General features: G+C 35.5%; 2 protein-coding genes across 4 annotated transcripts in view; one reads left to right on the plus strand and one right to left on the minus strand.

The window, feature by feature from the left end:
* LOC106099958 (protein yippee-like CG15309) overlaps positions 1-18,712 on the plus strand; it is a 38,878-nt gene extending 20,166 nt beyond the window's left edge. For 2 of the 3 annotated variants that reach the window (XM_013278652.1, XM_013278651.1), the window contains exons 2-6: positions 12,828-12,946; positions 13,795-13,975; positions 14,167-14,210; positions 15,007-15,115; positions 15,491-18,712. In XM_013278652.1, coding sequence (XP_013134106.1) covers positions 13,808-13,975; positions 14,167-14,210; positions 15,007-15,115; positions 15,491-15,580 — 411 coding nt within the window. In that variant the 5' untranslated portion in view covers positions 12,828-12,946; positions 13,795-13,807 and the 3' untranslated portion in view covers positions 15,581-18,712. The remainder of the gene's footprint in view (positions 1-12,827; positions 12,947-13,794; positions 13,976-14,166; positions 14,211-15,006; positions 15,116-15,490) is intronic. The other variant, XM_013278653.1, reaches the window with a different exon arrangement.
* Positions 18,713-18,985: 273 nt separating this feature from the next.
* The window catches only part of LOC106099944 (zinc finger protein 674), a 3,927-nt gene continuing 2,874 nt past the window's right edge, over positions 18,986-20,038 (minus strand). The window contains exons 6-8 of the mRNA XM_013278637.1: positions 20,010-20,036; positions 19,425-19,494; positions 18,986-19,293 (exon numbers count right to left, since the gene is read on the minus strand). Coding sequence (XP_013134091.1) covers positions 19,186-19,293; positions 19,425-19,494; positions 20,010-20,036 — 205 coding nt within the window. The 3' untranslated portion in view covers positions 18,986-19,185. The remainder of the gene's footprint in view (positions 19,294-19,424; positions 19,495-20,009; positions 20,037-20,038) is intronic.

The following is a 20,038-nucleotide window of genomic DNA, read 5'->3' on the forward strand; positions in this document are numbered from 1 at the left end:
GAAACGAGAGCATTTACTGCACAAGTTTAAAACGAGTTCTGTCCAAACCCTACGAACGTCCCAAAAGTACCTTCTCGGATTGAATTAGTCCTAGGGTTGCCAACAGCACTAAAATCTAATTGAACACGTAAGTATAATAAAATCAAGTTTTTATGTTTTAAATATGAAAGGCTATAAACCCTCAACCATGACGTATCGTATCTTGAGTATCCGATATAGGAACGCAATGTTCTTTTGCTATGACATTATGAATGTTTCATCAGCCTGTATCTCGCATTTCTCTATGGCCAATAAATTCCTCGTAGAAAGAGATAACACGATTATTTAACCAAGACGGAAAAACATTAAAGAATGTGAATTCAATACATACTTATGCACTCCTGGTACTTTTAATCCCACATTGGACAACTGTCTAATTCAGTTCGTACTGTAGTGTCTACTGTTGCTTGCAAAATTGTTATTTTGGTCACTAAGGGTGCGTATTAATGACTAATTAACTATACTTTTGTGTACATGTTAAGATAAATAAGCAAATTGCTAAGTGAATTGGAGAATTCTAGATCGTTGTTTCAGACTGACAATGACCGTGAACTCATTTTCCCTTTATCTGTCATCCCTGCCAGTGTCATTTTCGTTTCACACTTGGGTTCATTAGCACGTATATTTGCGCGTTTTCTTGATGTTTATCCGATTTTTGCGTATTCGTTATTGCGCGCCATTCGCATTTACGAATTCCCGACATCACTGTTTTGAGCAGATATCATATCTTTGTAGATATCATTATATAGAACAACGAACTTTATTACATACGTTGATAATTGTTATTAAAACTAGAATACGTTGATAACTTTATTGAATAATATGGTAAACTAGGATTCCAGACTTATTCGAAGACTATCTTTTCTATGTACATAATCTGGAACAAGATAATGACTCAAAACTCTACTGACGCTCTCTCAAGCGAGCAATCACTTACAACGCTATGTTAGCAATATATGCAACAATATGTAGAAGAACGTGATAACTTAGTTGTGCGGTTAAATAATTGTTGAACAATAACAAATCGATTCGATTTCCCGCGTCACCAAGATGGCGACTATAGTTTTAATTGCGGACACACTGCACTATTTATAGTGTTGTACCTGTGTTCAGTACTGTACTCTATTTATAGTAGGCAATCGATACAATATGTACTGTGTTGTACAACAAAATGATATCGACGTCAGTGAATAACCTTGCATATCCCTATATTGGTCCAAAGTAAATACGCATACCGTCTTTAGCGAAAGGATATGGTCAACGGGTACAAAAAACAATCGAAATTATACTAAATTAAACGTTACGTTATTTATTTATAGACAAAAAAGTGATAATTTTCGTATAAAGGTAAATTTTCTCTGTAACATGTTATAAAGTACAGTTACAGTAGCTGTTAGGAATCGCCCACTTACTAGTTTACTGAGAATTTTTTTTCGTATACAGTTACAAAAGGCGAATAACAATGCACCTACTAATGAAATAGACTGTCCAAATAATGTTAAAACAATTAAAGTAGGCCGCCTCTATTCTTTTGTTAAGTTCCGTTGTTATTACACGGTTAGCGTCCTGGCCGTTACTATATCATCGCCTTATAATCAAACTTTTTCTGCAATTTTTCCACAGCCTTTGACCGACTTTTAAAAAGATTATGTGAGAATGCATTGTCTTATTTTATGTATTACAACGTTAATATCTCCATTGTTAGGATTCATTATCTAAGAAATCACTTTTTAATAATACAAAATGCATTTTTATTATCAAAATATTAATGCTCCAGGATTATACTAATTGTGTTATTCATTTTCAGGTAAATTTCTCACATAATTACTACTTCGAGAAGTTTCCGAAATAACAAAACTACAGCAAATAACAGTAAGTTTCTTTATAAAGTGAATAATCAAACAAGATTGACGATCATATTTCACTACAATTTTATGTGATCGTTAACAAATATGTTTTATTACGTTAAATATCAATATCATAATAGCACAATTTATTGGCAATCAATTAACGAAAGCGGGAAATCGAATAGAGGTTTTAATTTAATTGCGTAGGCCTCGCGACCACAGGCGCGCGTTAATTTGTCGAGTAGCGATCAGCTGTGCGCCGGTGGCGCCGCCATCTTTTTTCTTGTTTTAAAAAAGATATAAAACCTTTTAATGCAAATTACGTTTAACAATTGTATTTTGACATTTTTATAAGTTTTGTTACAATCTGAATGTAGAAACTTGTTCTCACTATTTTCGTTGTAGAACGTAGTTTTCGTTGTTGCTGTGTCGAAATGACCTTAAACTTTGAATTTACTTTTAGTTTTACAGAAATGTGGGTTTTGTTAATAACTTTTGTTTTATGACTATTATATTCGAAGGAAACCTTTAGATAACTCGTTTTTACATTTCTGACAGCACAAGAATACATTAACAAAGATTATAAACACGTACTTTTTACTATAACTAATTATAAATGCAAAAGTTTAGATAGGTGGACTGATATTCTAGACTATTCTAGAAGACATAGACTTCTTACTAAGGTATTTTTTATTCTGCGCGAACGGCGTTGCAGGGAACAGCTAGTATGGCTATATTTCAAGAATCTATTGTCAATTTCTTCAGTAAATGGATAACGGTCACGAGATCCGATTAGTCACCCAAGTCAACACAGCACTGCTGTTTCTTTGCAGTCGAATATAACTCTTAAGTATATGTTAGTGAAGTTTAAAATAACAAATCTTGTAGCATGTCTTGGCAAACGTGCCATTCTCGTACTTAGTAATATATAGACATACGAATAGTTTAAATATAGATATATGTCTAGTAAGTACTAAGTCTAACCTCGATGTTCTGAATTTAGTCAAATCATTGTTATTATTTAAAACAAAAATGTATTTGTTTTTCTTATAAATGTTATCTATTTATGAAATGTGTGTTATCTAAATCGATTTGTAATCGATAAACGATATTCGATAGTCGTGTTTATACGATAAACAACTATTAGTCGTAGTTATATTCATTTAAAAACACCACCAAAAAATGCCTCAAATTTACCAGAGAATACGAATAAAACAAGATATTGACTATAAGGTGAAGTCATATCGATGTGGGTAGGAAATAAATGTCCCCGACTGTGACACAGATGTGTTCGTGACAGTACACTTGCACGTGTATTACGTCACATGTCAACTCTCCAGGCGAGTGGAAGCAATTACTATATGTTCACGTGTTTCTAATTTTAACACCATCCTTTTATATGTTTGCTTTGAGGTCCTTTATGTGGAAACCCGTGCTATGACGTATAGCTTTCAGAGAACTGGGATTTATGTTCAACTAATAGTCTATTTGTATATAACAAAGTAATCTACTGATTAGTTTAATTTAAAATTAATTTTTCTTTATGTTTCTCATTTCCCTGGTCACCCCTTCCACATAGATCCAGCGCGTAAGTTTTATAAAGCTCAAAATTTGTTAATTTACGAAAAAAGGCCGACTGCCTGTCGCCAACACTACTTGGGAGAGAAATGACAGTAAACATGAAAGTTACTTCTATGTATAAACAAACAATAAAGAGAAATAGTTACTTACATGTTCATAAAATCTTAATTCTTTTATTGTATTTTAAACAATTAATTTGAATCTACAAATTTACTTTAACACAATAACTTAATTGTATTTGTGAATGTCAGTTGCGTAGGATAACCTTATTTTTAATATTAAACGCGTAAATAAACGTATTGCAATTTGATTTATTATACAACTGGCTGTTCCCGTGCGGCTTCATCCGCATGAAATTATGAAAATTTTATTTTTACATTTGTCAAATTACCAATAGCAAATGTCAAAATCACATAACATGACAAACCTTGGCAATCTTGCTTCCTTGATGTTGGCAACAACTTATGGTCTCTTTCCCACATTAGGGTTTCTATCCAAAATATTTACCTCCTAAGTTTAATGGCGTGAAAATATATAGCCTAAAGCGTGACGTAAGTGTAGGGCTTTTTATTAAAAAAAGTATTCAAAAATATGGTGTAATCGCTGACATCTTAGGCAACAAAGAATTGTGTGTTTACGCTTTATTATAATAGTATAGATAGTACATTAAACTGTTTAAACTCTCTTAAATGCGATAATATCTGATACAATGAGTACTAAACAAATATTATGACATTTAAAAACGAAGAACGGATTAAGACTTGAGTTCTTAGTGGAATCAGTAATATCGAATTTAGACCTTATTCACTAGTGTTAAGGTGCATTCAGTCTACGTCTACACATGCATACGCGGAAGTTTTACAGCCCTGCAAATATCCCTTATCCATAAGAGTTTGTAAGCACATTGTTATTCTAAATACAACTCTAAATCAACGAGGTTAGATTGATTTTAGATCGTGTTTAACCTCTTAGATTATGTAAATGCACAGTTGTGTCGAGCCGAGAGTTTGTAAGTTATGTGAAGTGATTTTGATCCTTATTCCTTGTGTGCTAGAGTGTTGAATGGTTTGTTATTGTTTAATGCGCCACAGCTGTTATCGTTGCATAAGTGCCGGCAGTATTGCCATTATCAGTCGGTATGTTTTTATGACGCAAGCGAGCACAGGCAGAGGCTCAGGGGCATTGCTACAAGAATTACGGGAGGTTATTTGGCGATTTTAATGTAATACTTACATATTTGCATATTATTATAAAATGATATACTAAAATTAATATCGTAAATACAATAACGCAAACGAATTGTGTAGTTCACAATTTTGTAATTATTGATTTTTTTTTAAATTTCACACGGCTATAAAACCATAAAGCGAATGGAAATTAAAAAAAAACTATACACGAAATGTTTTAATATTGTTTAAAAACGTAAAACACGAAGCGAAGATAATTTATAAAAGGTTATCTCAAACAATGTTTACAAGACGCCTTCATGCGATGACATAACAAAATACAACATTGAAAACAAGTCTATAATCAAAGGGAATTTAACTATATAAAAATGCTTTATCACATAACCTAAAATGTATAGTGCAAACAGCAATTTATGGCGACTCGGAATTTCGATCCTGCTCTTTCCACATTACGCAAAAAACAATTTAAGGTATCAACTGAACGTAAACATTATCTTTTAATGCGCGCAAACCAAGCAGTCATAAACTTTGAATCTTGCAATACCATCACCGTTAGTTGCTCTGTGCATACATTGTCAGTTGCAGTGCGCCAACGCGCGCTCTATTTTCATTATACTATAATTAGAAACAAGACGATCTCCGGCAGCCTTGCGGCTAAATCGGTCATTTCAAGATCAATATCAGCCATCCCCCGCGGATCAGCCGCAAATTCCTTCTACAACTCTCAAATGTTAACTTTAAATAATATTAAACAAACGGCCGAATACCGAAACGAAACAACATACTCCGCTTCGCGTGCTTACGATCTGATGGACGTCGAAATTCCAATGAAATTTGGAGTTCAAACGAGCCTTTATAAATTACGCTTTTACATATTAACAGTCGTTTCAGTGTCTTGGAAACATTTGATATTTACTGGCGTAAGTCGAATGCTTTGCCACCATTTCATTAAAAAAACCTATAGCACAATTGTTATATTGTAAGCGAACTTAACAAATAACCTACCAGACTATACTCTTAGTTTGTGACTTAATCTTTATTTTTTTATAAGACCCTTCTGACAATAACAAACACGACAAAAAAGAAATTAGCAAAATAACCATTCATGCGTGATTCATTTTTGACCGACTTCCCAAAAGAAGGAGGTACTCAATTCGTCGATACGTTTTTTTTTTATGTGTGTTACGGCATAACTCCGCCGCTAGTGGACCGATTTTGACAATTCTTTTTTTATCCGAAAGGTAATACTTGCAGGTGGGTCCCATTTTTTTGTTTGATTTTTGGAGTCTAAGACTACGACGTAGTTAAATAGTTTAGCTCAAAATCGCGCGACGAAATTTTTATAAACACATTTTGTCTGTATCAAATTTTAAAGCCATAGTATAATTAATTTTACCAAAAGGATTTATACACATTTATGCAGCTAACTGTACATAGTATTAATATGTGAGAAATGTGCATATCTTTCTCTTTAGCAATGCAATTGCACGGAAAGTGTTGTGAAATGAAATACGTGAATTTATTGGTTTGTTTGTTCCTGAATTCCGCTCCAGCGAAGCAACTCCGGGAACGGAAGTTATGCAAAAATATGACGTATCTTGTACACATAGAGTCCACATTCCTGTTGCGATTCAACGGAAACTTCTCAAGTATGTTTGACCGAGTTTTCTTAAACGTATCGAATTGTCGCCTCACAGTGGAATTTCCTTCATACAAACTGTTTATTGCATATTTGTATGAATAATACGGAAAGTGGATTATTTTAGCGAGAATAAATTGGCACTGGCCGACATACATTCCTATGCAGTAGATAATACCTAGCACAGTATTATATTATCTGTGGCAAGTAAAAATTAAAGAATTTTGTTTTATCGAAAAACATAAAAGAAATAATACTTAGTTTTTCCTGATTTTATGGGACATGAAAGTCTGGATCTTAAATCTAAATGTTTTTTGACGTTTGATATCTTCTTTGACCACTTTGAAAGTGACCATAGAGCAAAACTATAAACAGAACAGACATTTCTATTTCCCGCCGACACACTTAACAGATTAAACAAACTAAAAAGTAAAAAAAATAACGTGCTAATCCTTCAACAAACAATATCAAAGAGCTTAGTATAATCTTGTACAAACTGCGTTGTTTGCTGGCGCGGGTGTGGAGGGGGCGCGGGCGAGGCGCGGCGCGAGGGTTAGCGACCTTTGTATGTGGGCCAGTAACACAACGCGACTTTTTGTTTATTTACATGTGGATGTTATCAATGTTATCACGGACTACGCAGCTGTGAAACTATCGAATCTATGTGTGCGTACTGCTTTGTTATTTTTTTTTTATGAAAAAGGCATAGATCTGTCTTTAATCTGAAAGCTTTTATGTTTTTTATTATTGTCATTTTTTCTTATGATATATATTTATAATCCTTATGTTTATTGTCAATGTTTGCACCATTTAAACCTGACCTTTTCACCTTTGAATTGAGTTCAGATCGGATACACGTAAAATGTTTAAATTTGTTCTTTTATCTTTTAAAATAATTTTGTAATTTTTTATATTACACGAATATTGTAAATGAGAAAGTTTGGATGGATAGATGTTCCTTCATATCTCCAAAACTGCTTAACAAAAATCGATGAAATTTGACACAGATATAGAACAGTAGGGAAGACCACGGCTACGTACTAGGTTTTTTTTTTATTCCGCCCCTATACATTCACGTAAAAAGCCTAGTCTATACTTCTATACTAATATTGTAAAGATTTTTATTTTTGTATGTATTGAAATAACTCAAAAACTACTGGTCCGATTTTAAAAATCCTTTCACCGTTGGAAAGATAATCTATCTGTGAGTAACATAGGCTATTTTTTTACTATTTCACAATTTCAGGCAGGCGAAGTTGTTTATAAAGGTTGATTTATAGTACCTGGAGTAGGCACATAATGAAATAAAGCCTACCGTGACGTCAGTTGATTGATAACCGTCATATCCCGCAGTACGTCACGAGCGTGACAGCGGGCTTTAGATGACGTGAGAATTGTCTTATAGATATCATTAATACTACGCACAAAGGATACTAAAGTCCACTTACGATGAAGGGGATCTAGTGAATTAATACAAATGATCTATTGCCAGTTACATATTTTTCTGTAGTTATAACATAGAACAAGAAAGTTTTACAGCTGTTTGTACTTACAACACTACTTGGTGGCTCTTAGAAGTTGTTTTTGACACTTAACCATTTTTTCAATATAGAAAAAAATCTTTTGACTTACATGAGCAACATTTTATATTGTTATAGTAGCGGTTGCTTTCGTCCACGCAATATTAAAATTAAAAAGTTAGTCTATAATATGCCCGTCTATGTCAGCTACCCTCCAGTGAAAGTCTGGTCGAAATCGGCCCAGCCGTTTCGGAGATCACCCGGAACAAACGCAGCTTGCGGACAGAAAGACAGACAGACGGACAGGAAAATATTAAATGCGATTTTCGTTATCAGCGACGTAAATACATCATCTTCCCGAAATCTAATTTTTCTTTTGATATTACAAACAGACACTTCAATTTTATTATATGTATAGATAGATATTCTGGAATTCTAAACTATATATGTCTTTGAGTGAAGTTATTAATCGAGCTTTACTTCGCACGTTTATATTTATTAAATAAATTGGCGTGGACTGTACCAAATGTCGTCAACACCAACACGATATCCACACAATGTTAACTACGCTAGTCACAGATCAGTGTGTCATTGACAAGAGCGTGTCAACGGCCGCGCAATAGGAAACGCAAATAGTTTTTGTCCCAATTCCACTCTATTTGCTACTTGAGCGTATAAATAGACGAATCAAAATAAATCGCAACGGTTAAGAAATTGTTGCGATCTCTAAAAAATGGACTTTTATTAGTTTATTTACTTTATGTCATGTTCAAACGATATAGAGTACTAGAGAGTGTTCGGAAGTTTTTTACAAATTTACACTTCGAGTTTATTAAATTACCAGCTTTCGCCCGCGACTTCGTTCGCTTGGCATTAAAAAATCAAAAGCGGATAGCCTATGTGTTCTTCCAGACTATCCTCTTTATCTATGTCAACTATCATCAAGATTGGTTAAGCCGTTTAGCCTACAAATATGCATCCAAACTTTTGCGTTTATAATCTTACTTCTTACTAATATTATAAACGCGAAAGTTTAGATGGATGGATGGATGGATGGATGTTTGTTAGCGTTTGTAGCCTAAACGGTTGAACAGATCTCCGTGAAATTTGGCACAGGTTTTGAGCAAAGTCTGGAAGAACACATAGGCTACTTTTTATCCCGGGAATAGTTACGGTTCCCGTGGGATTCTTTAATTTAGTTTTTTAATGTTTACTCAATCATTCTGCAACGGTTCAACATATCTTATTGAAATCTGGCACAGATATAAAACAAAGTCTGGAGTACACATGGGATAAGTTTCATCCCCGAGAAATGTCCGGTTCCCGAGGGATACGTAGATTTTTGTTATTTATATAGTTCGTATGTTTTCCAATACCACGCGGACGAAGTTGCGGGCAACAGCTCGTATTAGTATAATGTAATGGTTTTAAAACATGAGAGGTATCTGTAATTGTGTATTGCATGTTAATTCATGCAAAAAGATGTTTATGTTTTCTTCCTATAATTAAGTATAATAGACAAAACTGTTCAATTATTCGTATTAGCTAATTTATAGACGAATGTAAGCGTTTAAATGTATGAATGTTTTACAAACAAAGGGGAAAAAATGTGACATTCAATAATTATTATGTAAATCAAGTTTATTGTATAAAAAAATTGTTCCATTATACGTATGTAGATGTAATTCTAGGCCCACGTGTGTTCCTATTCACATAGCTAATTATCGTAATGACATATTTATAATGTGATATAACCATTAACAATAGAACGTCTAGAAAATCTTTGGGAAGTAAAAACTTGAAGATGGTCTATGAAGGTTCAGATTTCGGAGAACATGACAGCTGTTTAGTCTATGGTTAAAAACATCATTAACCTCCTTATCATTTACTTATTAATATATATAATTCCTATAATTCCTGTTTAATCTAATCTTACTTCATACTAATTATAAATGCGAAAGTTTAGATGGATGGATGAATATTTGTTAGAGTTTGTACCCTAAATGGCTGAACGGATCTTGGTGAAATTTGGCATAGACGTAGAGTATAGTCTGGAAGAACACATAGGCTACTCACTTTTGTTTTTTTTTTATTCCACAAGGACGGAGTCGTGGTCGAAAGCTAGTACTGTACAAATAAAACAAAACGAATATTCTTGCGCTAAAAATAGATCAAGTAATTTGTTACAAGTTTTTTCATTTACGTTTTATGTAAATTTACAATTAGAATTCTCGAAGGTTTCCGTAGCGTGTGAGCAACTACGAAGTTGTTTCTTCTCATTAAATTAAGCAAACATCGCCCTAGTTGGTATAACCACACGCGATCTCAGATACCATCTTAACATTAGCGTTGGTTTACATTGACGAAGGAAAAACCTGCCAGGCACAGATTTCTGCGTTATGCTTACACGAGGACAGAACAGTATGCAACTGCTATTATTTGAATGCACTCGCAAAACGGTTCTTTCTCTGCGTTGCAGTACTGCAGTGTCGCTCTGTTCTGCATCACTGTGACTGCCCTCGTGTGAAAGTGCTAAGGCGAGCGTTTATTCCGCAAACAGGCTGAAATGGAACATCAGGGATTTACGCCGACGACAGATTATAGACACAATCCTGTTAGTCTAATCTAGGCCTAGGTCAGTCTAGACTGGCGTATTACACAAAGGTATTTAAATACACCACTAAACTGATATTGAATTTCATATGTAATTTATGTTAATTTATGATTTGAATTACCGTTGAATTACACTGTCGAAATATCTATACAATTATTTATTGTTAGCAGTAAAAACCTACTGTCACAGACAGATCACGAAGAACATATCAGTAATAAGTAAAATAATAAACATATCTTCAACCGTCTATTTAATTGATATCGCCAATTTCCAAAGGTACGGAGAATAAACGCGACTTGATAACGTAAATAAATCAGTACAAGACGAATTCTAATTGAAATGCTTTTATCGGAATTACATTGATATTTTTTCTATCAGGAGCATTGACCAGTCCCGGGTCAATGAACTTTGTCAGTATGCGCAATTGAGTATTTATTTGAATTATCCTTATTTTGTGTTCATTAATTTCCTGACAATATGGTCGACCGATGTTTTTAATTTATTTATGCTACGGAACACATATATCGTCCCTTTCGTACCTTTGGTAAAAACAGAGAGGCATAATGTTTTTGAACAGATTTCGATAGTGCAATTGTTAATGTGTAACCAGAAGCATTGACCGTGAATGTTTATAACCTTAATTAACACAGTAATGCAAGAAACTGTGAAGTCTCAGTTATTTAATGAGTGAAATAATCTAACCGTTATTTAATTGTATTTAACTAAAACAAACATTTTTTCTAATATGATAAAGTAGAAACTGCCTTTTGGCATCGCCCCCTAAAAGCTCTACTTCATCATCTTCCCTGCCTTATCCTACTCCCGTAGAGTCGGCGCACCGGGTTTTCGTCCTCCAAATAACTCTGTCATCCGTCATCTCAGTCACCACTCCCTTTTTGATCATGTCACCTTTCACGCAATCCATCCATCTCTTTCTAGGTCTCCATCTATCGGTGTACCCCTCCACATTCATAACTAACGTCCTTCTTATTACATGCGATTCATCCCTTCTCATAACATGCCCATACCACGCTAACCTTTTACTCCTTATTTTCCCGTTTTTTATTTCGAGTATCGAAAACCCTTACCTTGTTGTTTTGGCTTACTAAAGAGCGCTACTTGAAAACATTAATAGAATTCTGTACCTAACATATTTTTTACACCAATTAATAACTCGAAAATGTACTTTTTTGTATTACTACTACAATTTGGCAGCCTAGAGTTCAATCAACGAAAATAATAAAAGGTATTTTTTGTAACACCTTCATGGTTAGCAACCAACTTTGTACATACCTATAGTTAAGAGTTCAAAAATAGCGCACGGAACGAATCGTCGCAGAGCGAAATCAAATTTGTGTCGTTAGTATATGAACAGCTGCGTTTTCCAATGTTGAGGAAGTATTAATTTATATTATATATATAATTACAATTTCCCGTTGGAAACTATAAAAGCACCAACCTTTGGGTACAGTTTTTTTTTAAGTAGTTACAGCTATCAGCGTAAAAATAACGGGAAGTTTTTAAATAATTTCGATTTACGTAGCAAGATCGAGAAAGCAAGAACTTTATTCGAAATAATCATACTTGTGTCGTATGCAAAATGAATATTAAAAAGTTTACTGAAACCGTTCCGCACTTAACATACTTTAAGTGCACATGGCAATATAAAGATATATCACACTAGGCGTCTTAGTAACGATACAGGGACGCGCGTTTTAGAAACCATTCTCATACACTGATTTGCACAAGCGATATGTTCTCAGTACACTGGGTTGGCCCTTAGTGACCAATTAACGACAGAGTGCAGCAGTAACACACACACACACACACTGCTGATGCAGGCTTTATATTTCTATGTCTAAAATCGACGTTTTGTTTTTAAAAACGCCTAGTGTGTACCCGCTGTATGTCATGCGGCTTGCACTTAGGGTGAACAATCTGACCGCACGGCCATTGCCGGGTGCTAACTTGACCGCTTCTGAACCGTCGCCTTCGCCGCGTCATCACATCCACCGTGTAATCATTTCCGACTATCGATCGAGAGATATCAGCCCACTGGCCACTCGATATACTTACAGTTTAATGAGCGTCTTATAATTACGATTGAAAATGATGATAAGAAAAATATTGCGATACCAAAAATAAATACATTTATTGGTATTTAATCCCTTTGGTTTCCTTATTAAATGTTGTGACTGAATTACCACTGTTTGACTTGAAGAGGCATTTACAGATTCACTGGACTTGAAGTGGCCGAGCGCTGATGGAGCTTAGCCTGAACCGCGTGCCTTTTGTTTTCATCTGACTCATTTTGTATACCTAACCTATGTATTAAATATACTTTCACTTAAGTAATTTTCACTTGTATACAATGTTGTAAGATGTTGTGTTGTGTTGCAGAGGGTGGCGGGGCCGGGCGCGAGCGGGGAGCGCGGCGCGCGGGGGGGCAGCGCGCGCGGCAGCTGACCGCCGGCGGCGGCTCATGTGGGCGGCCGGCGCGTGCTGCGCGCGCCCGCCAGGTGAGAACCAGCCCTTATTACTTCGACACTTGTAGCTGCTCAATGATGAACTCTTCCGTCGAAGAGTGTCGTATCTCTCATCTTTAATGTAAATGTTGAATGTTAAAGAACTGAGATGTGATACTTTTTGTCGGATAGTATAGATAGATATGCACTAATACCTCGCATGAGTCCTGTTGGTGTAAACTGCCTCGCGGGCACTGCGAACGCTCACGCCCTTCGCCCGAAACACTATAGAGAGCATAAAGACCTAAAATTTTAAGAAAACTCCATGGTACTTTACGTAAAGAGTATAAATCATTTTTGGTATTAGGGAACGAGTAATATTTTTAGAACTGTTTTAGTAGATAAATACATATAAAAACTAGATAAAAAAATTATATGAATTTTTAATTTAGCAAAAAAATAATGGCCTTGAGTTACCGCTGCTTTATTAAATAGGTCACCGTTATTTACAAATGAAGTCAATAGCCTTGATATTTTAAATTAATCAATTAGCATACAAATTACACTTAAAAGAACGTTTTTAAATTCAACAAAGATTATACGATTCCTTCAAACAACAAAAAATTAAGACAATATTTTTAACTTAAATTAACTTCGTAGTTTTCATTATAATTTGTTAATTGATGAAATGGCTAGCATTAAAGGATTATACACTGCGTCAATTCATTACTTGGTAAATATATTCCAAATTATTTAAAGTGACACCTTCTATTAATGTCTTTATGTAGAACAAATACTAAATTGTTGGTCCTTCGAGGCGGACGCGAGAGGGCGGGGCTAGGGCGGGGCGGGCGCAGTGGTCGCGGGGCAGGGGGGCCCCTGCTGACGGGGCTGTGTGTTAGCTAGCAGGCACTCATGCGTGACGGGGTGAGTAAACGTGGCGGGGTGGCAGGCGAGGGCGCCGGCGCGGCCGCGCGCGCGCCGGTCAAGACCTTCCAGGCCTACCTGCCGCCGGCGCACCGCACCTACAGCTGCATACACTGCCGCGCGCACCTGGCCAGCCACGACGAGCTCATCTCGAAGGTAATACCACCATTCTTGTATGTACTAAATGGAATACAGTCTTTTGCTATTTAATCTATAAATCGTCTCTATAAAGCTTATTCTAATTTGTTCAATCCAGGTAAACCTATTTGCATGAATGAAAATTATTCATAATAGTCAATATTCATGATACAAATGTAATCCTAATATAGTTTGTGTTATTTTTCTAGTCGTTCCAGGGCAGCCAGGGGCGCGCGTATCTTTTCAATTCAGTGTGAGTATTTTGTAGTTTTAAATAACAATTTTATTACAATTTAAATTTTAATCATGTTCCAGTGGATGTAATCCTTAAACAGTTAAATATGTTTCCAATATCATTATAGAAAGTTAATGTAGATATTGCAAGGTAATGAGACATTAACGATTTGGAGATTTCTCCAGTGAGAGGCTCGGCGGGTGAAAGTCCTTGCGGGTCGTGGTTACATCCGCTTTCGTTGCCTTAATACACGAATCTCACTGTTTAAATCTCCCCTGTCATCTTTAATTAGAGTTCTGAGATTTTCACTCAAGACTATTTTCTATGATATAACTGTATTTGATAAGTTTTAAAACAGATTTTTCTTAAACATCCTCAATAAACTTTTTGTTAACATTTTAAGTATAGTATTTAGTTTCTTTTAAGACTTTAGTGCGATTTATTACTTTTATTTTCAGTAATAAGTCATTATTAGCACTAGTTATTGCGTTTCGAGACAAAATAATTCATGGCATCGCACGACGAGCGGCGACATTTGACGACTGTTGCACAACCCTCGTGTTTGCATTTCACACGTTTATAATAACGCATTATTGTTAAAATTCATTCGTTTCAAGGCTTGAGAGTCGGATATTTCACAATTACATGTCGTTTACTGCGAATTCTCGTGTGGATGAATTGATATGCATTCGATAATCTTAACATTTCATTGCAAAGGGAACAACACGTATTCTTTAAGCAACATTGTTATCCAATTTAAGCCAACAACCAACAGTGTTGTATTGTTGTTGTAATATGTTGTATGTTGTTGCAGTGTGAACGTGGGCTGCGGCCCGGCGGAGGAGCGCGTGCTGCTGACGGGGCTGCACGCTGTCGCCGATATCTACTGCGAGTGTTGCAAAACCATGCTCGGATGGAAATATGTTAGTAAAAACGATTATTAATCTAATAGTACCGCGAAATATCCGAACACTGTCTACCTTCCCTGTACTAGTTGTTGCTTGCGACTTTATCCGCGTGGAATTCAAAAAGTAAGAAAGTCATCGCGTATGTTACTCACTGATAATGTATGTAACTTTTTAATGGCTAATAATTATTTTTTAATCGGCAAATCGGTAGTTTTTGAGTTATTTCAATACATACAAAAATCCAGAACTAAAAGTCCTTCCAATATCAAAATCCAATATTTAGCGCTTTCAGTGCCTTTAAACCAAGGTCTAAATACTATTTTTTAAGTAAATATTCGGTTCTCGCAGTTTATTTGCATGTTTACTTTATGATTTTGTTTTCATTTCCAGGAGCACGCATTTGAGTCGAGTCAGAAATACAAGGAGGGCAAGTTCATCATAGAACTGGCGCACATGGTGAAGGAGAACGGCTGGGACTAGCCGCCCCCCGCGCCGCGCCCACGCCCCCTCGCCCCACACACGATAAATAGTATATTTTTGTCAAACGAATAATTCTTATTGGGAGTTCGTGTGTGGGGCGTGAGGGGCGAGTGTGGGGCGTGAGGGGGATGTGTGGGGCGTGCGGGGCGTGCGGCCCCACGCCGCGACCTACGCATAAGTAACCGATCTCAGCCGGCCGCGGCCGCATTGGGCTTACAATTGTAATGTAATGGGATTCTTCCCAACCGTCACCCCGCTATGTCCCCACGTGGGAACAGATGGGAATAAAAAGTTTCATCCGTCCTACCTTTTAGTCCCACTATCAGCAATAAGGCGACAGATGGAACCGTTTTAAAATAAAGTAAGTTCCAACCCCTCGTCGCAAAGGGTGGGACGGCTGAAACTTTCTATTCTCATCTGTTCCCACGTGGGGACGGAGCGGGGTGACGGTAGGGAATAGTCCATGTAATGTTAGTTACGGAGGATGGCGCCGCTCGGGCGGGTGTACCTTAAGTTGTATTAGTTGTAACAGCCGCAGCGAGAGAACGCCGTTTAATTTCTCTTGTCCCCTTACCTGTGATAAGTACCTTAGTATAGAACTTTTTTTTGGATTACTTGATTTTTCAAGAGTCGCTCGGGAACGGACGCGTTCCTCCTCTCTGCTGTACAATCGCTTTCGATTTTGTTTTACGTTTCGAGGAAACTAGTCGCGGAGGTGAATTCGTTTTTTTTTTAATATGCGTCAGAATTTGTGATCGCTAGCTTTAGTTATGAATACTTTACGATTCCTTCGTATTTGTAATGTCAATTCTCATTTATTCACGTAGAATTGTTTAAACTTTATATTCCTTATCGAGTGTGAGCTGCCGATAGCGGCGACGATTTTATACTGAAGGAGCGGCGTTTTATTATTCATTTATTGTTTCTATTTTAATGTAATACTTAGTGACATTTAACCTTGTATTTTACTGTAACGTGCATTGTGTTTATTGCCTGAGTGCAGTCCGAGCTTCAATGTAACATCATTAGTTAACGAACGTTATTTACGAAACATTCGATTGCGTACTTTGGGAACATTTTGTTTTAAACAGTGATTGCAACTCGAGAAATTCAAGTGTTCCAAGTACGTAATATCATAGACTATTGTAATATTAAAAGTATGAATAATGAGGTATGTACGATGCAATTAGTATATAATCCGCACGTGCATGTCAACGGAAACCGCCTCCATGTGTACTAAAAGTCGGCCATTTTGTTCTCATAGACAAATGATGGACTCAAGAAATTATAGTGATGCTCAATGCGATATATCAGAGGTTATTGTTTTAATAATTATAACAAAATAATTATTATTACAATAATATATTTAAATATAAAACATTTGTCGGTGAGGTTACGAGGAGCGTTATTACTGCCACTAGTGATATTTTTAATATATTTAAAAAGTTCAATAAGTCACGCCCGTTAGTGGAAAAAAACAATTATTTTTACATATGTGAATAGTCTGCTAAATTTAGGCGTTTCAAATTTGTCTAGATTAAGACCATGTTGCCATGTAATTATTTTTTCACGTGTCTGCGACCCGTTTTATAAGTTGAATATTTCGTTATTTCACTTATAAAAAGGATCACAAGTCAATTTTAACACCAATAAATGTAAATGTACGAATGCTGTAATGAATTTATATGGCCTAAATGTGAACTGGCATTGGAAAGCATTTCTAGATTTTAAAACTGTTACGTCCTGTCCCACCAAATTGTAAATTGTCAGATAACAATCCAACGTGTAAAATATGTGATGGTAACATCGTATTTTGTTTTTAACCTATCTGTGCCTCTAACAGCCAGTGTTGGGACAGGCCCTTAAAATTGCAAATGTTTGTTAAAATCCGTCTTTAAATGAAACCAACCGCTCTTTTCATTGAAAAGTGTGAGTTGAAATCAATTTTGTTTCGATTATAGAAAATTAATTGGCATAACAACAATAAAAATAATCGCTTAGCTAAATAACATTGTTAGGCCGTTATTAAATTAAAGAGTAAATTCGTAATAGTGTTCAGTACCTTAAAATAGTTCCGAATAGAATTACCGCCAATTACTTTTCTATTACAGTAGACTTGTATTAGAATGTTTATTAAATAGACTTGATAATAGGACCAGAGATTCTCAAATTAGTGCATAAAAAGACCTAGTTTAAAATGGGGTAGACAAAGCAATAACATTTTGCATTTCACACGAAAAGTTTGAAAATCACTGGTCTGTGCAATATTTCGCCGTACGTCACGTATGAAACAATGTAAAAGTGAGAAAAAATTGAGAAAAAAAAATGCTAGATTTCTGTGAAGCATATTTGATGTATTTTTCTACTTGATCGTTTAGGAATGGTATTAGATATTTTTGGACCACTGTTAGGGTAAAATCAGTATTGGAGAAATAAATAGTTTTGGTGAATGTTTCAACATTGTGATTGTTGGTCGAGAATAGAGGTTTAAATGCTTTTTCTTAGATGTAAAATGCACTGGACATATTCCTAATATACGAAGATCTTATCAAAAACAATTCTTATCTTCATACTTAGTTTTATTTTTTTTTTATTCCAGTTTCTATACAAAATCTTTTCGGAATATTAATATTGAAATAATTTGATGTGATAACGTGATATTATATGAACGTTTTAAGCAAATTTTAACGTTTCTGAGCCGAATTTACTAGCGAGAGCCTTAAGTGATTGAAAAATGCGAACTTAAATGCAAGGCTTCTGACGTCATCACGTTAAATTATTTGTAAACAGACTGTAAATATTTTTTTAAATTCACTCCTAAACAAGTGAATAAGTTTCAGTTTTTTTATGTGTCTTATTTTTATCGTTTCCATTACTAAAATATGTAAAAATATATCATTTAACTATTTGTGGTTCAGTGTAAGCCCACGGTTATGTTCAGTGCTAAACTTGCATAAGGTATCCGTTAGTTTATCTGAAATAAACCGCTTAATATTTTTGTATTTTCGTAGCGTGAGATGCTGCGAAACATGTTTCGTGTCTAACGGCCGTGTATGCATTATGCTATAGTGTTTCGTAAAACATTTGGTTGAAATAATAAGTGCGTAATAAAACATTATTTCTTATTAAAAATTGGTCATTTTATTTCCCATTCTCTTTATTTTTAAAGCAAAAAGTATTTAGAAAGTATTTTGGAAGAAAGAAGATAGAAGTATTTTATATTAAGAAAATCTTAACGCCGTTAGTAACTGGGGTAAGAGAAAATGAAAAATGATTATTTACCTACTGCTTTTCAGTTTACATTAAATTAGTTGAAATAGAAGGAAAACAACAAAATTTCTTATTAGAAACATTTAATTAACAAACAATAGTATTTTTGCTTAGTTAAAAAAAATGAAACAATCATTGCATTGTAATAATTTAATAAAAAATGTAACATAAAATAATTTATTGTCTTACAAACACTTCCAAATACCTATCCATTTGCAGATCAGTATTTTCGTCGATATTTACAAAACCGGGCAAAACCTATAGCATTTCATAAACTACACCTGTCCCCGAGCCGGCAACATATTTGAGATGGTGTATACTTTAGCGGTGTGACGTCACGCGAGCGGTGTGACGTCACGCAGCAGCGCCTCCTCGCTCTTAAGTACAACTTTGGCGTGCCTCAGCTGCGTCTCTGTTAGCTTTGGTAGGGTTTTGAAGAACATCTGAAATTTAATGGAAAATAAACCTCATTTATATGGAAAATATGCGATATTCCTAATTAGAATAAAAATTCAATCTTACAATATTAGTATAGATATTGTAAAGTATTTTACAATAACAAAGTAAACAATACCTTTCTTGTTATTAAATCCATTCCGTGTACTTTCTTCATATGCTCCTTGAGGACGGACTTTCTGCGAAACCTGAAAAGTTACATCAATCCATTGACGGCTGAATACTGAAACGTTATTTAATTTAGACATCTATCTAATTGTATGCGGTTCTTAAGAAAATATTTAAGACTAACTTTCGACCGCAACTTCGTCCGCTTAGAATAAAAAAAAGTAAGACTATGTTCCACATCTATACCAAATTACTTCCAGATCCGTTCAGCCGTTTATGCTACAAACTTTACAAAATATCCATCCATCTAAATTTTCAAATTTATGACATTAGTAAAATAGTATAATTTGGAATAGCATTTTGCTGTGAGGGCTATTAGTTGAAGCGGTTTGTAAATACCGCCGAGGAGCCCCTGCTCCCTGGAGGAGTCACTCCCTAGTGTGTGATATGGGTGGGGGAACAAACCACTTAGAACAAAGACTATGGTGAGTTGGGGGCAGTGGGGGGATGAGGGGGCGTATGGGGAATTACCGCTTGGAGCAGATGGTGTGTGGTGCGTAGATCGAATTAAGTGTAACAGGGTCAGATAGTGTACCTCTTGGGGCAGAGGTGGCAGGCGCAGGG

The sequence above is a fragment of the Papilio polytes genome, unplaced genomic scaffold (genome assembly GCF_000836215.1).
Source record: "Papilio polytes unplaced genomic scaffold, Ppol_1.0 DF824091.1, whole genome shotgun sequence".
NCBI lineage: Eukaryota > Metazoa > Arthropoda > Insecta > Lepidoptera > Papilionidae > Papilio > Papilio polytes.